At 50.8% G+C, this 15,897-nt stretch overlaps 1 protein-coding gene across 4 annotated transcripts in view; it reads right to left on the minus strand.

Moving 5' to 3' along the window:
* Nucleotides 1-15,897, minus strand: part of SLC13A1 (solute carrier family 13 member 1) — a 106,281-nt gene that overhangs the window by 73,456 nt on the left and 16,928 nt on the right. For 3 of the 4 annotated variants that reach the window (XR_012002774.1, XM_072764925.1, XM_072764926.1), the window contains exons 2-6: nucleotides 13,390-13,518; nucleotides 5,175-5,311; nucleotides 2,910-3,097; nucleotides 2,311-2,368; nucleotides 2,181-2,229 (exon numbers count right to left, since the gene is read on the minus strand). Coding sequence is in view for 3 of the 4 variants with exons in the window: in XM_072764925.1 (XP_072621026.1) it covers nucleotides 2,181-2,229; nucleotides 2,311-2,368; nucleotides 2,910-3,097; nucleotides 5,175-5,311; nucleotides 13,390-13,518 (561 nt within the window). In the remaining variant the exon portion in view is untranslated. The remainder of the gene's footprint in view (nucleotides 1-2,180; nucleotides 2,230-2,310; nucleotides 2,369-2,909; nucleotides 3,098-5,174; nucleotides 5,312-13,389; nucleotides 13,519-15,897) is intronic. The other variant, XM_072764927.1, reaches the window with a different exon arrangement.

Here is a 15,897-nt window from a genome sequence, read left to right on the forward strand (position 1 = left end):
AAACTCAGAAGTCAATCCTTATTGCCTATGATGTACCCAAATTGCCTTACTTTTGCCCCCCTGGAGAGTTATTCCTCCTTCTGCGTTCCCCTTCTCAAGCAGTGGCGTCACAGCCTACCTTTACCAAGTTTATTCCAGCAAAGCGTCTTCTCTACGTTTCTCTCTCTTGTCTTCAAAGTCTGATTAATCAAAAAGTCCAGTTAGGTTCACACCCTCTGCCCTTCGAATTGTTGCCATGGTGAGTCTCTCAATGGCAGAACCTACCGTGCTGCTCTCCAGCTTCAGCGATTCCTAAGGTCTCTGAGACAAGCTCTGCGCTGTCGGCTGCCTTCACCAACCGTGTCTAACGCGGCCCGAGCTCTCCAGGCATCTCACTCACCACAACTCAGCCCTGGCACCTGCAGTACAGACGTTTCCTGAAGGAGCCCTGCTCTCTACATACTTGGGTCCTTGAATTCATTGTTTTTTCTAATTAGAATACCTCTTATCTTTCCACTCGTTAGTTAATTAACCAGGATAGGGATCTACTGAGCATCTACCCTGTGTTATGGGACGAAGCGCGCCAGGGGATGAGGTGGTCAACGACGCAGACAAGGCGCCTGCATACACGGAGCCTGCACTCTGCTGCTGAAACGTGCTGTCTCCTCCTGGACTCACGTTCCTTTCGCTCGCACCCCGTCCTGCGATACCCCGATTCAGTGAGTCCCTCCACCTTTGGAAGACTCAGCCGCTGTGCATGCTTTTGTCGTAGGATTTATTTATGTCACACATTTTTTTCTTTCTTTTTTTTTAAGTCCATGTTCCCCACTAGACTCTGAGCTGCTTACAGTAAGGGCCAGGTCTTTTCACCAATGGACCCTCCTAAAATGCCGAGGACAGTGTTAGATGTCAGGTTGATTTGAAGGGGCTTGACCCAAAATTTAGGCATCGTGCCAGAAAAGTGGGTTTCTAAAGTTAACCGTGAGAAAGTTACTGTGTGCAAGGATATTCTTTCTGTTTATGCTTGCCAATTTTCATGATATTTAAAGCTCATTTGTAATGTATTCTTCTGTAATATACCTCACGTACTATTGATTTTCTGTTTTAAAAGAATTATTTCTATTCCTAAAGATGATAATGTTCTCATAAATATATATTCAATACTCATCTTTAAAGCCCCTAACCCTTACACTGTAGCTAATGGCTTAAAACGTATCTTCGTTATTTGTATTCTGTTTACAAAGAAATCATTCTTTCCCTGAAGATTTCTGTAAATAGCAAGAAGGTTTTCTTTCTCCTAGTGAGTCGCAAGTAAATGCATTGTAGTCGAAGGAAGGACCATATGCCCCACTCCATTCCTAATGCCATGGTTACCAGAAAACCATTTCTATGCAGGATTATTTTTCAGTGGTCTCAAGATCTATTGCTCCCAATACAACTTAATATAGGATTTTTATATTGATTTATTGTGGGTGCAATGAATTCTATGCGATAGTTTTAAAGAGTCTCCTTCCTTCCTTCAATAGCTAGAATGACTACGACTCCTTCATCTGTTTGACAAGAGCGATTCATAAATTCTGTACTGAATTTTTTACTGGGGACACTAAAGATAACTGGATTGTAATTAGGCAAATAAGAGTTGCTCTAAGTTTATGACCTGAAAGAAATAAGGATAGTTCTAGTGAAAATCAGGCTTTCGGGCTGATAAGATTTTACTAAGAAAATGAGACATTCTGAGACTGGAATTATATTTCTTTAAACTGCATATGCTAACTCCCATCACCATGAACTCAGTGGAAGGAGAAACTAATGATGCTAATCCTCAAACCCAAACATGTTTTCTACCAGAGTGTTGATTTTAGTCTATGTCTGCGAGGACTCATCAAACCATTACACCCGCTTTGACTTAGGCAAGGAAGGAAGTAACAGGTTTTAATGTGCATACATCTCAGGGCGCCCGGGGGGCTCGGCTGGTTGAGCATCTCGCTCTTGATTTCAACCCAGTCATGATTTCAGGGTCATGAGATCGAGCCCCGGGGATGGACTCCACACTGAGCTTGGATCCTGCTTAGGATTCTCTCTCTTTCTCTCCCCTTCCCTCCTCCCTTTCTAAAAATAAAAGAAAAAATGCATGCACCTCTAATGGCAGGTCTAAGATAATTTCACATATAATTATTTAGAAAGAATCACATTTAAGGTACCTTTTCTGGCTCCGTCTTGCTCGAAACTTTTCCTGCATCATTACCGTATCTGAAAAATAAATTGACCCAGTTTATAATTTTATTAAAATGTAATTTAGAAAATCCTGATCAAAATGTCAATATTCCTTACCCTGGAGCTGGTATTGTCTTCTCATTCCTCTCATTTGTTTCTTGTCCATTAACACTTTCTGCAAAGTAGTAAAGAAAAACAATTTAAAGGGTTATCAGCATGTGCCTGTGTGGGTGTGTAAAGATGCAGGCATTACTAGAAACTGAAAATAAATTCACCTGTACTGACATAACATTCATTTTAATAAAGCATTTTATAAATATAGATATCACCCCACCATTTTTCACTCCACCAGGGCAATTTATCAGAGCCAGAAATAACCACGGCCAAATGTAATAATACTCTTTCCAAATGGAATGTCGGAAGTAACGATTCCCACCATTATGCAGGAAGGTCGATTCTGTCTGAGAATCGGGGCCCATGAGAGGCGGGAGGGAGAGAGCTCCCTCAGGGGCTGGAGGCTCCGACGGGGATTCTCTCTCTATTTCCAGAGCATGTGGATTCAACCATTAGAGGAAGGTAAAATATGCGGCAATGCCGCTCCCTTGCATTAATACTGGGAACTACAGAAAGGAGAGAGTTAAATGCACGTCCTGCTGGTGTGGCCGGTGGAACCCACGCCAGGCCTCTTGAGCTTCTGCTGGGGCGCCATGTGATACCGTCGATCTCCAGTCCATGGTTGGTGGATCCACCGAGAGAGGTCATCTGAGTGGCCTCCACCTCCGCCTGGGCGCTGATGATCTGCTGGGCCACGGCCTCCACGATGGGCATCACCATGGCAGCGGTTGACGTGTTGCTGAGCCACATGGACAGGAAGGCGGTGCTGCTCATGAGCCCCAGCGTCAGCCTGGAACGAGAGGGCTTTTAGGGGGAAGGGCTCTCCAGCGTCCCCGCTCTGTGACTCGACTGAAAGGGACGCTGCTGCTGGGCTGGGGACAGTTTCAAGACACACGTCGGTTCAGGCTCCTCTCAGATGAGGAACCCGAGGACGGTGGAGCCAGGAGGGGACGGAAGCGGCATTTGGAAGAGGGATGTTCTTATGGGACGAGACTCTCTCACCCCAGGAGAGGGGTCAGTTATGACCAACTGCAAGTCAAACTGAGTGTATGACCGCTTACATGTCACGCCAATATCTGAAGGCCCTTGATGAGTGACACTTACCTTGAAATACTACTTAGACGAAATCAAATCAGTCTTTCAATTTAGGGTCCCTTACTCTTTCTTTGATCTTTTGGTCACATCTCTGTATTAGTATGTGTGCCAAGGAGGCACAAGGACAAGCGGAGAAATTAATATTTGTAAATCTACTTTTTACCTTTACCTGCCCTGGTTCGATATACGGTAGGTGGAGGAGAATGGTTAAAATTGCCAGCTGAAACACAGTGTCAGAATTTCCTGTAGATTCTATTATTTGTGCTTTCCCGAATTCGACACTCCTGCCTGTGGTCAAGAACTGGATGTGTGACATTGTCTTCTCTTATAAATAGAGTAGTTCTTCTCCCTTAAAAATAGCACCCCTCAGATTGTAGGGTTTTAAATCATATTTTTAAGCTTTCAAAATCACACTTGGGGAAAAAATATCCTCTCTTTTGAGTTGGAAATCCCAGAAAATCATTCAGAGGCAGATCTTTCCATATAGAGCCACTTATGAGATTCTGTGACTCCCTTTGTAGGTAGATCTACAAGACAAAGTCTGCACTCCAGGTTTCAACTTCAGATCAAGTGAATGATTTCTACATATAAAACTTTTTAGATATCTGTTTATACAAGAAATGGTTCTCGATAAAAACTAAACTAGAAATACTTTTAATTTAAGACATTGGCAAGACGTGAAATCTTCCTGTAAAAAAAGATAGCGCGCAGATAAGCCTGCGTGGGGAGAATGCCTTCAAAGCCACGTAGTGGCACAACGGGAAGGACTCTGCTCCGCTGTGCAGCTCACTACCCCGTCCCTTGGGGTCACTGAACAGGTGGTCAAGGAAAAGATACACATGTCTATGGCACCCCAAGGGGCAGGAAACACCATTTCATCTCAAGAATGAAATTCTATTAATACATATATGTCATAAAAATTAAAGTAACGAATATTTTTTTAAAAAATTGGCTCATCTAAGTTATTTTTTGTATTTAACAAAACTGTTTGATTCATAAATGATAAATACAGATGAGGATATATTCTAGGAGGAATTATGCAACATGAATCAATACAATTTTCTTGTTTTCCAAGAAAAATGAGAAGGGAAGAACCACCTAAGGCTTTAGAGCTTAACGCTATGATGCAAGTGTTTATGACACTGGAAAATATTTTTTTTTAGCTCACATCCATGTTCTTAACAAGAGCTAGAATTAAAACTAAAATAGACAATGTAAAGGAAAAAAAAGTATTTCAGCAGGGAAAATCAGTCAACTGAGCGATTTCACACTCTGTAGATGAAATTTCTTAAGTTGGTTGTTTGGTTTCGCAGCGGTTCACTTAAAAAGAAGAATGTTCACCCTGGAATTTTCCTGCACACATCTGCATTTTGTCAGTCACGTCTTTGTCTTTGGTTCTGAACGTCCTCCCTGTGATCAGGGATGCTCCTGAACAAGCCTTGCATGTGAAATCGGCCAAATAAACGAGGTAGGCCTGAAATCTACTCTGAAGTCTCTCCATCCCGTCTGTTGGGGTTCAAGGCTGCTCACTGCGTGTGGAAGGCGCAGGGGTCCTGTGCACTTAGCCCAGCCTCCGTGTAATTAGACCTGGAAGCTCTTGCTGCTATTGTTTCCTCCTACAACACCAGGGCACTTTACATCCCTCTCATATTTGCAGAGGAAAAAAGGCATGAATTACACGGAGATATGAATGACTGCCTGGATGTGCATTACCTATTTAGCTATTTGCTCTGTTTGGAAAGCACACCTGGAACAGTACGGGGAGTACTTACCATGCTGGGTTCACACCCACTGTCATCACCATTCTCAGAGCAATCCTCTTGTGCAAGTTCCATTTTTCTATTGATGTTGCTAGACAGATGACTCCAATTAGCAGTAGGTGAAAGTCTTTGAAATAAGCAGATGCCACCTGAAATTATAAACCCATGATTATTTATTTATTTATTTATTTATTTATTATTTTTTAATAAATTTATTTTTTATTGGTGTTCAATTTGTCAACATACAGAATAACACCCAGTGCTCATTCCGTCAAGTGCCCCCCTCAGTGCCCACCACCCGGTCACCCCCACTCCCCGCCCACCTCCCCTTCCACCACCCCTAGTTCGTTTCCCAGAGTCAGGAGTCTTTCATGTTCTGTCTCCCTTTCTGATATTTATTTATTTATATCGGTAGGAAAATAGTATTGCACAAGAAAGCATTGTCCACTTTGCTCTATTCAAACGTTACTACCTTGATGGAGCTCCTTCCTGCTTCTCGCACGGTTACTATTGGATCTGTGTCTTCCTATTCTGCCCCTTACCATTGTCACAGCTAGTTTTCTGAAGTGTAAATCTAATCACATCATTGTGCTCCTTGTACGCCTTCACTGGACTCCACGTCTTTTAAGACTTTATCCAAATTTCCCACCCAACATGTCTTCTTCTTCTTTTTTTTTTTTTAAGATTTTATTTATTTATTCATGAGAGACACACAGAGAGAGGCAGAGACCCAGGCAGAGGGAGAAGCAGGCTCCATGCAGGGAGCCCAACGTCAGACTTGATCCCAGGTTTCCAGGATCACGCCCTGGGCTGAAGGTGGCGCTAAACCGCTGAGCCACCCGGGCTGCCCCCCAACATGTCTCCTAAGATTCTTCATCACCTAGTCCTATCTCACTTTTCCAGCTTAGTCTGTTAGTGCTCGGCCAACTTTTCCTACGTGTGACATTCTCTGGTCACAGAGATGCTCTAACACTTGCCTGTCATTTAACCTGGAATGACTCTCTTCTCTTTGGTGATCCAACATCTTCCTTCACGGATGAACTCAGGCGTCAGTTCTAAGATTCCTTCCCTGACTGTCCTCAACTTGGTTGGATGCTACTTCCTTTTGCCAGAGCACATCTTAATCTATAAAGTGATCATTTATTTACTTAGTTATCCCCTTTATTAGACTAGACATATTTTAAAGGCAGAGATGTATCTTCCTAATCATTGAATTTGTGGACTTGGCCCATGCCCGACACACACTGGCACCCAGGAGAGATTGAATTACTAAGTCCCTAGACTCAAGCTTAGAGGTTATTAGGCGATAAAAACAAGTTAACAGACTGCAGTAAGGCATCATAGGTGGATGGGACATGTTTCTTCAAGGTAGAGTTGAGGCTCAAAGAGTAAGCGACCACCTTTTTCTAGGGGAATTGGCAAAGTCTTCTTAGAGGACCCGATACTCAAGTTGACTCTTAAAAGATGAATAGACATTTGAATTTTTCTCTTCTCATCTCTTTTACAGTTTTGCTCATGAAAATAAGACCCACTCACCCTATTATCACAGTCTGAGAATTCAATGAAAAAAATAAATGCAGAATGACTTCAAAAACACAAAGGAGCAGCAAGCCATTATTAGTAAGTACTTAAACACAGAAGGAAGGCCAGGACCATGAGACATTCTTATTGTGATCTCTTTAGATTATGCTAACAGTTGGCTGACTTGGTCTGTAAAAGGTCAGATAATAAATGTTTTAGACTTTGTGAGCCTTATTGTTTCTATTGCAACTACTCAACTTGTCTTTGTAGCAAAAAAAGCAGCCAAAGAAAATATGTAAATGGATGGCCATGGCTTTGTGTGTTTCCAATAAAATTTTATTTTAAAAGTTGGGTAGCGGGCTGGATTTGGCCCTCAGATTCATAGTGTGCCAATCTCTTAATAGACTATGTAAACAAAAAATGGCCTCTAGCCCAATTGTCTAAATGAAATCAATTGCAGTTTAAGGAGGAATTTTCACATTCTTTGCTTTTCATTGTATTACCCATTCTTTGGGTTTCATCAGGTTAGTGTATTTGTGGCACATTAGTCACAAGCATATGTGTTTCTTTATAGCCTACAGACATAGGAGGTAATAAGAGAAAATGCTACTGGTTTGAAAAGGCCACTGATATTTTTGAGGCAAAGTAGGCATGTCAAATAAAATTCCTAATGAAATTTGAAATCTATTTTTAAGATCAAGATAGTCCTATTTCTGTCTCAAAATGGGATTTCATAAAAAAAAAAAAAATGCAGTTTTGCAATCACAGCACCTGGGTTCTCTCTTGGCTATAAAATGTACCAGTTCACAAGCTTTCTACAAGTCAATATGCTTGCCCATAAAAGTTTAATAATACTGCACATCAAGTTTGTGAATTAAATGAGATTTTTTAGAAAAGCTCTTAGTAATAATGCATATGATTAGAAATAATTCTATTATATCGTATATATTTTGCTGTTTTAAAAAATATTTATTTATGCTTTGTTACTAATTCCAATGGTCAAGTCCCAGTTTTCACATTAATTAACCTATTAGCAGATTTGACACATTTGATCATTGCCTCGTCCTTAAAACATTTCTTCACTTGGATTCCAGGATTCCACACTCTCCTGGCCTTCCTCCTACCTCAATAACCTATCCTTCTCATTCTTCTTTGCTAGTACTACTCTTCTCATCAATCTCTTAATATTTTAGTTTTCCAGAGCTTGTTCTTTGACCTCTTTGATTTTTTTAAAGATTTATTTATTTATTCAGTTATGATAGACAGAGAAAGAGAGAGAGAGAGAGAGAGAGAGGCAGAGATCCAGGCAGAGGGAGAAGCAGGCTCCATGCCAGGAACCCGACGTGGGCCTCGATCCCGGGACCCCAGGATCCAGGCACTAAACCGCCGAGCCACCCAGGGATCCCCGTCCTCTTTGATTTTGTTTTGTTTTGTTTTAAATCTTCACTCACTCTCTAAATCACCTCATCAAATTTTAGGGCTTTCCATACCATCTATTTGCTTGACAATTCTCAAATCTGTATTTCCAGCTCAGGTCTATCACACAAACTCTGGACTCATTTGTATTTAACTGCCTAATCAACACCTTCACTTAGACATTAGTTATTTCAAACTTAGTGTCAAGCTTTGTACTCCCGGCGTCAGCCTCTCTTTTGCAGGAAGCCTACTCTGCTCATAGTTTTCCCCATTTCAACTGATGGCAACTCCATTTTTCCAGCTGCCAAGTCAAAGTGTTTTGAAGCATCCTCGAATCCTTTTTATCTTCCCTGTCATATGCCGTATCGAATCATACAGGAAATTTTGTTGATTTTAATCTTAAAAATACATTAACAATAGATTCAATATCCCCATTACTATCCCTGCTCTGAATTACCACGGCCTCTCAACTGGATTATTGCAATAACCTGCTACCCGTTTCCTTCTTTCTGCCTTATTTCTCAACACAGCAGTCCAAATTATCCTTTTAAATAAAAGTCAAACTGATAATGTCACTCTTCTACTAAAACTCACTAGAGGGTCTCATTTCATTGAGAGTCACACCTTTGAGGTGGCCTACCTTGGCCCTCGGGGGTCGAGGCCCTCTGCTAATGATCTCCCTGGAGATCAACACCTCCCTCCTGTCCTCACCTGCTCTCGTCACACCGCAGACACGTACCCGCCTCGACATCTTCGTGGTGGGTGTTTGCCCTCAGCAATGGGTGTTCCCCCGATGGCCACACGACGAACTCCCTCATGTGTAAGTCTTTGTTCAAGTACTGACACCTTATCGAGGTCTACTCCGATCATCCTATTTAAAACTGAAACTCTCCTGATCTCCATTGTCCTGTTGCATTTTCTCATGACACCAATTACCTCCTAACTCACTGTAATTCACCTATACATTAAGGTATATTGTCTCTTCTCTCCTAGGAAGACGAGGACTCTTGTCTGTATTTACTCATTAATGTATTCCCAAGAGCCTAGCGCGAATTTATCAAACGACTGAGGAAATATGTGACATGACATCTGCATATGCATATGCACATATACCTCCACAGTTATGGGTGTAAAATTCATGTATAAACATATGGTCAATGACAATAATAATGATGTCTGTTTTGGAATATCTAACCGGGCACACTAAATATTTAGCATTTCAGATTTTATTCAACAGACACGAGAAAATTCAATACTTGTTGATATTCTTTGGTACAAGGTGCTCGGTAAGATATAGACATTTAGCATTGTCTTAATAAATACAGAAAGTGAGATTAAAACTATGGTGGCCAAAGAGGAGGCTGTGGAGGGTTCTGGGCTTAGGGGAGGATACCAAAGACTCATGAATGTCAATGGCTCTCAAGGAGCTGAGATTCAGTACGCTTCCGTGCGCTGGCATGAGAGTCCAACACCTTTGACTGTGGGTATTAAAATTCATAAGAACACTTGATGCGTCGTACGCATTAGCATTACACATCTATATTGGCTTGACTCTCACAACCACCCCTGGATGGTGTGGCATTGTCATTCCCTACTCATACGTGGAAAAAAAGAAGCATTGCCGAGGGACAGATCAGGGTCATATAAGTAATTAGTGTGAATGTTGGGTGGGTTTTTTTATTATTATTTATTTATTTGACACACAGAGAGAACATAAGCAGGGGAAGCAGCAGAGGAAGAGGGAGGAGCAGGCTCCCGGCCAAGTAGGGAGCCTGACGCAGGACTGGATCCCAGGGGCCCGAGATCATGACCTGAGCCGAAGGCTCAAGTGACTGAGCCCCCCGGGTGTCCTGAATATCAGGTTTTAGGCTCAGATCTTCTAACTCCCTAGACCTTTCCCTGTACCTTTGGTCAGATATTTCCTAGTAAAAGATCAGTCGTACTGTCTGGAAAGAGGATCACAAGGCTGAAGAGAAGTCGTCTACACTAAAAGACCTAAGGACTTTGATTTGCTGTAAATTCCCATTAAGCTTAAAAAATCACACGAAGTTTAAAATGAATTTAGGCTGAAATAGCGGAGGGGAGATAGACTCACTTAGCTTTGCAACAGTCCGAATGTGTCTAGAGTGGCCTATTCACTGCTGCCAGTGTGCAAATAATAGTGCTGACTCGTGTGCACCGAGCGCTCCCCACGTGACCCCCTACACTTATTAACTAGTTAATCTGTAAGCGTCACTGACGAACCAGAGGGGGTTCCAGGAAGGGGAGTGAAGATGCTGGTGATGCTGCAGGCGGAGGCCGTGGGGGTTGAGGAAGGGAGGCGAGGGCTGCGGACCATAGGACCGTGCAGACGAGCTGGGGAAGCGGCAGAAGGAAATGACAGCTATGGGCATCCAAGCAGCACTGCCCCGCGGAAGGCGAGGGGGCTTTTGTTGCTCTTGTTGGGTGTGTGCGTGCGTGTGCGTGACCTGGGATGTTTAGAGGAACGCTGAGCGTCAAAGTGACGGAGTTTCACACTTGAGCTCAATAAAGATAAGTGACTTGGGCCCCCGGGGGGCTCGGCGGCTGAGCATCTGCCTTGGGCTCAGGGTGTGACCCCAGGGTCCCGGGATCGAGTCCCGCATCAGGCCCCCTGCAGGGCAGCTGCTTCTCCCTCTGCCTGTGTCTCTGCATCTCTGCGTCTCTCATGAATAAATAAATAAAATCTTAAAAAAAATAAATACAGGTGAATGACTTAAATATTAAAAGTTTTGAAAAATAATATGCATTTTCGTGTGGGCTGTTGTAGGCCCCCACACAGGAAGCCTTATTTCCTGAGTGACCTCATCTGTCAGGAATCCTGGAGGGAAGTCCCCGCCCGGCGGCCAAGGTCCGGCTGGCCAGCGGGCGAGGCTGACGTCGGGGTGCCGGCCCGGCCTCCGCAGCCCATGGGGCCAGGGCCAGGGTCCCTCTGGCAGCTGTCGTGCTCCCCGGCTCTGTCCTCCTCTAACCTGTGGGCACGGAAGCGCCCCGACTCCGGGGAGCCGGTCTCTATCTCAGCCTCTCTCTAAACATTCACCCTCAGTTCTGAAGCCCGAAGAGCCAAGCACGTCCCCGCTGAACCTGAGGGGCCTCGGGGCGAACCCCCCAGGCTGCGGGGCGGGCCCCATAGGGACACGTCGTCCCCGAGAGCTCGCCAGGCCCTTCACCGGGAGCCCGCGAGCACTCCCGGGGTTCCGGGGCCGGGCCCAGGCGCTGTGGGGCAGCGGCCGCAGCCCTGGAGACCCTGCCCCCCGCGAGCGGGCCGTGCAGGCCAGCGTGGAGGTCAGGAGGGAAGGGGAACGCAGTGAGGACAGTGAGGCGGATCTGAGATGCAGAGAGATGAAAGCAAAAGGAGGAAGGACGGCGTGAAAACGAGGGAAAACCCAGAAAGATTCTTGTCCTGCGTCACGGGTTGGTAAAAAGAAAAGTCTGCACCCCGTGGCCAGACAGACGCCCCACGGCGTTGGGCTGTGGCCTAAGACCTGAGTCCACAGGCGCCGGACTGCGGGCCTGGTGCCCCAAGGACCTGGGCGCTGGGTGCTGGGCGCTGGGCATTGGGTGCTGGATGAGGGCACCCTGGGGCGGCTCCTCGAGCCGGGTGGCCAGGCCTGTGACGGGAGCCCCGAGGTCACCGGAGCCTCGGCCTGCGTCGGAGGTTGCACCTCCCGGCAGGACTAAAGTCCTTGCAGCAGAGCAGATGGGTCACACAGCAAAGTTCATTGGGCTTTGTCTCTGGAGGTGGCAGGAGCATGGACAAGAGAACACGGTGGCTTTGTCCTCATTAAACACAAACATTGCTTTTTTACATGGTGTAAAGCCAAACTGCTGAAAAGCAGCTGCTTATGCAGGATGTGAAAGGCTTGGTCCTGTCGCTGGGAGGTGGGTGCAGGTGGGTGCAGGCAGGTGGCAGGTGGGTGGAGGTGGGTGGAGGAGGGTGGAAGTGGGTGGAGGCAGGTGGCAGGTGGGTGGAGGTGGGTGGAGGAGGGTGGAGGTGGGTGGAGGCAGGTCGCAGGTAGGTGGAGGTGGTGGAGGCAAGTGGAGGCAGGTGGCAGGTGGGTGGAGGTGGGTGGAGGCAGGTGGAGGCCGGTGAAGGCAGGTGGCAGGCAGGTGGAGGTGGGTGGCAGGTAGATGGAGGCGGGTGGAGGCAGATGGCAGACAGGTGGAAGTGTGTGGGTTCAGGTGGGTGGAGATGGGTGCAGGTGGAGGCAGATGGAGGCAGGTAGAGGCGGGTGCAGGCAGGAAGGTGGAGGCAGATGGAGACGGGTGCAGGCAGGTGCAGGTGGGTGCAGGTTGGTGCAGACAGGTGGAGGTGGGGGCAGGTGCAGGCAGGAAGGTGGAGGCAGCTGCAGGCAGCTGCAGGCAGGTGCAGGCAGGTGCAGGCAGGTGCTGGTGGTTGCAGGTGGGTGCAGGTGCAGGCAGGTACAGGCAGGTGCAGGCGGCTGCAGGCAGGTGCAGGCAGTTGCAGGCAGGTGCAGGCAGGTGGAGGCAGGTGCAGGCAGGTGCCGGTGGGTGGAGGTGGGTGCAGGTGCAGGCAGGTGCAGGCAGGTGCAGGCAGGAAGGTGCAGGCAGGTGCAGGCAGGTGGAGGCAGGTGCAGGCAGGTGCCGGTGGGTGGAGGTGGGTGCAGGTGCAGGCAGGTGCAGGCCGGTGCAGGCAGGTGCAGGCAGGAAGGTGCAGGCAGGTGCAGGCGGCTGCAGGCAGGTGCAGGCGGCTGCAGGCAGGTGCAGGCAGGTGCAGGCAGGTGGAGGCAGGTGCAGGCAGGTGCCAGTGGGTGGAGGTGGGTGCAGGTGCAGGCAGGTGCAGGCCGGTGCAGGCAGGTGCAGGCAGGAAGGTGCAGGCAGGTTCAGGCTGGTGCAGGCAGGTGCAGGCAGGAAGGTGCAGGCAGGTGCAGGCAATTGCAGGCAGGTGCAGGCAGGTGCAGGCAGGTGCAGGCCGGTGCAGGCAGGTGGAGGCAGGAAGGTGCAGGCAGGTGCAGGCAGGTGCAGGCAGGAAGGTGCAGGCAGGTGCAGGCAGTTGCAGGCAGGTGCAGGCGGATGCCAGTGGGTAGAGGTGGGTGCAGGTGCAGGCAGGTGCAGGCCGGTGCAGGCGGGTGGCCGCAGCCCTCCCACGCAGCCCTCCCGCCCCAGGGGCCGCAGCCCGGGGGGTGTGCGGCCGGGGGCGCCTGCGCTGCGGGTGCTGGGAGGGGGCGCGGGGGGCTCCGGGCTGGGTGTCGGGGTCCGGAAGCAGCCGTGGGGCCCCGGGTCCCGCGCGCTGTCCCCGGGGAGGACCCACCTCCTTGGAGGCCGTGATCCCGAAGAGCGGAAACAGGAGTCCAGGCAGCAGGGCGGTGACGGGCAGCGGCAGGGCCTCCGTGAGCCAGAGCGCGGCCACCACGGCCAGGGTGTAGGCGCATTCGGCCTCCTGCGGGCGGAGCGGGCGAGACAAGGTGAGGCGCGCGGCGCACCCGCACCCGGACCCGCACCCGCACCCGCACCCGCACCCGCACCCGCACCCGCACCCGCACCCGGACCCGCACCCGCACCCGCACCCGGACCCGCACCCGGACCCACACCCGCACCCGCACCCGCACCCGGACCCGCACCCGCACCCGCACCCGCACCAGCACCCGCACCCGCACCCGCAACCGGACCCGCACCAGCACCCGCACCCGCACCCGCACCCGGACCCGCACCCGCACCCGCACCCGCACCTGGACCCGCACCCGCACCCGCACCCGCACCCGCACCCGGACCCGGACCCGCACCCGCACCCGCGCCCGGACCCGCACCCGCATCCGCACCCGCGCCCGCACCCGGACCCGCACCCGCGCCCGGACCCGCACCCGAGCCCGCACCCGCACCTGCACCTGCACCCGCACCCGGACCCGCACCCGCACCTGCACCTGCACCCGCACCCGAGCCCGGACCCGCACCCGCACCCTGCCCCCACCCCCGCAGCAGCCCCGCCCCCCGCAAGCACTCCTGGCCTCCGCCCCAGCACCCCGCCCCCAAACCCCCCGGCCCCCCCAGCACCCCCCAAAAACGAGCCCAGAAGGCGGGAAGCTGCAGGACCCAAACCCTGGAGGCCGCGAGGAAGGCGACGCCAACCAGGTCCTCCTCCGCGGGGCTCCTTCACCTCCCCGTGGGGGGGGACCGCGCACAGCTCCGGCTCCCCCCAGAACGTGCGCCCCTGAGCCTGCCCCCCACGTGCACCCGCCAGGCCCCAGAGTGTGCTCCCCTGAGCCTGCCCCCCACATGCACCCCGGTCCCGGAGCGTCTGTGCCCCTGAGCCTGCCCCCAACATGCACCCCCGGCCTAGAGCCTGTGCACCCCTAAGCCTGCCCCCCACATGCACCCCAGCTCCGGGCCTGCACCCGGTCACGGGCTGCCTCCCCCCCAGCCGGTCCCACGCGCTGCCAACTGCACCTCCCGGGCCCCGGGCCATGGCCCGCCTCACGTGGGCCTCCCTGTCCTCCCATCACCAGGGAGATGTGGACCCAGAGAGAACTTTGCTGCTCATGGTCTCCGAGGAGGGAGGCCGGCACCCCACTGGGTGCCCAGGTGAGGGGATCAGGCCCTGAGGGGCCCCCAGGGTGAGGGCCTCCCGCGCCGCGTCCTGGGGGCTGAGCCCCTGGGCAAGCACAGGAGGCCCAACAGAAAGAAGATTCTTAGCAGTGTCTGTGAAGGGATCAAATTGTGCGTTTCTGTTTTAGGGCGATGATGGGAGAAGGTTGAGATCTGGATTCAGGGTGGGGGCGCAGCCTCGCCCCCTCCCACAGACATGACACACCCACAGCTACACGGGAGATCATTTCTCCTGAAAGACTCTACGAATCGACCAAGAAACTAAGAAACCCCCTAAGAAGCAGCTGAACGGCTTCCTTCGTCACAAAGGATGGAGGAGCCGCATCCAGAGGGACGGACAGACAGATGCGGTCCTACCAGACCCCCCATGTGCCTGCGGGGACCCAGCATTGGGAGGAACCTCGAGGTCTGGGGTTTCTTCCTGAGCAGTGGGGGGTTTTGCGCCCCACCCCAGGCGCCTGACTCCGGGATCTGCACCAGGGAGACCAGCTCCCCGAAGGTCTGGCTTTGAAAACCCATGAGGCTGAGGTTCCGGGGAACCGGGGGCCGTGGGCATGGAGAGTCCCCTCTGCTCCTGCCCCACTCATGCCCCCGACACTGAGCCCCAACAGCAGTTTGAAGGTGCCTAGAGCACCCGGGCAGGGGTGCTGTTCTCTAGCCTTATGTGTCACCCCAAGGGACAGCACCTGCTAGGGCGGGGTCTGGGAGTGCAGGTGCCACTTGGCGCCCCTCCTTAGCCTTGCTAATGCTAGTGGGCCTGCCCCACTCCCATCCTGCCTGCACCCCGGGGTGGGAGGCCCAAAGCCCCGACTCCCAGGGGCGCCCAGGCCGGCGGGCACGCCAGTGCGGGACAGGCCCCTGGGCTCCGGGAGGACAGCGCTCCTAGGCCCTGGCGGCCCTGCGGGGGCCTGGCTGCACCCGATGTGGGGCGTCACCCACAGTTCAGAGTCGTGTGAGCACGTGTGGACGGAGATGGGATGCGTGTCACGTACACACGGACGCCGTGCGGGTTTTCTCCCTACGTATAAACACATGCACACGCAGTGGAATCCCCTCAGCCCTACAGAGTGCTAAGCTCGCCCAGCTGGGCACCACGCTGGCCCTCAAGGTCCTATGGTCAGCGACGTAAGTCACACAGAGAAACACAAGTGCCACACGACTTACTTATGTGTGGGAGCGAATAAGCACGGAAACAAAGGAAATCAAGGCAAGCCAA

The sequence above is a fragment of the Vulpes vulpes genome, chromosome 7, assembly GCF_048418805.1.
Source record: "Vulpes vulpes isolate BD-2025 chromosome 7, VulVul3, whole genome shotgun sequence".
NCBI lineage: Eukaryota > Metazoa > Chordata > Mammalia > Carnivora > Canidae > Vulpes > Vulpes vulpes.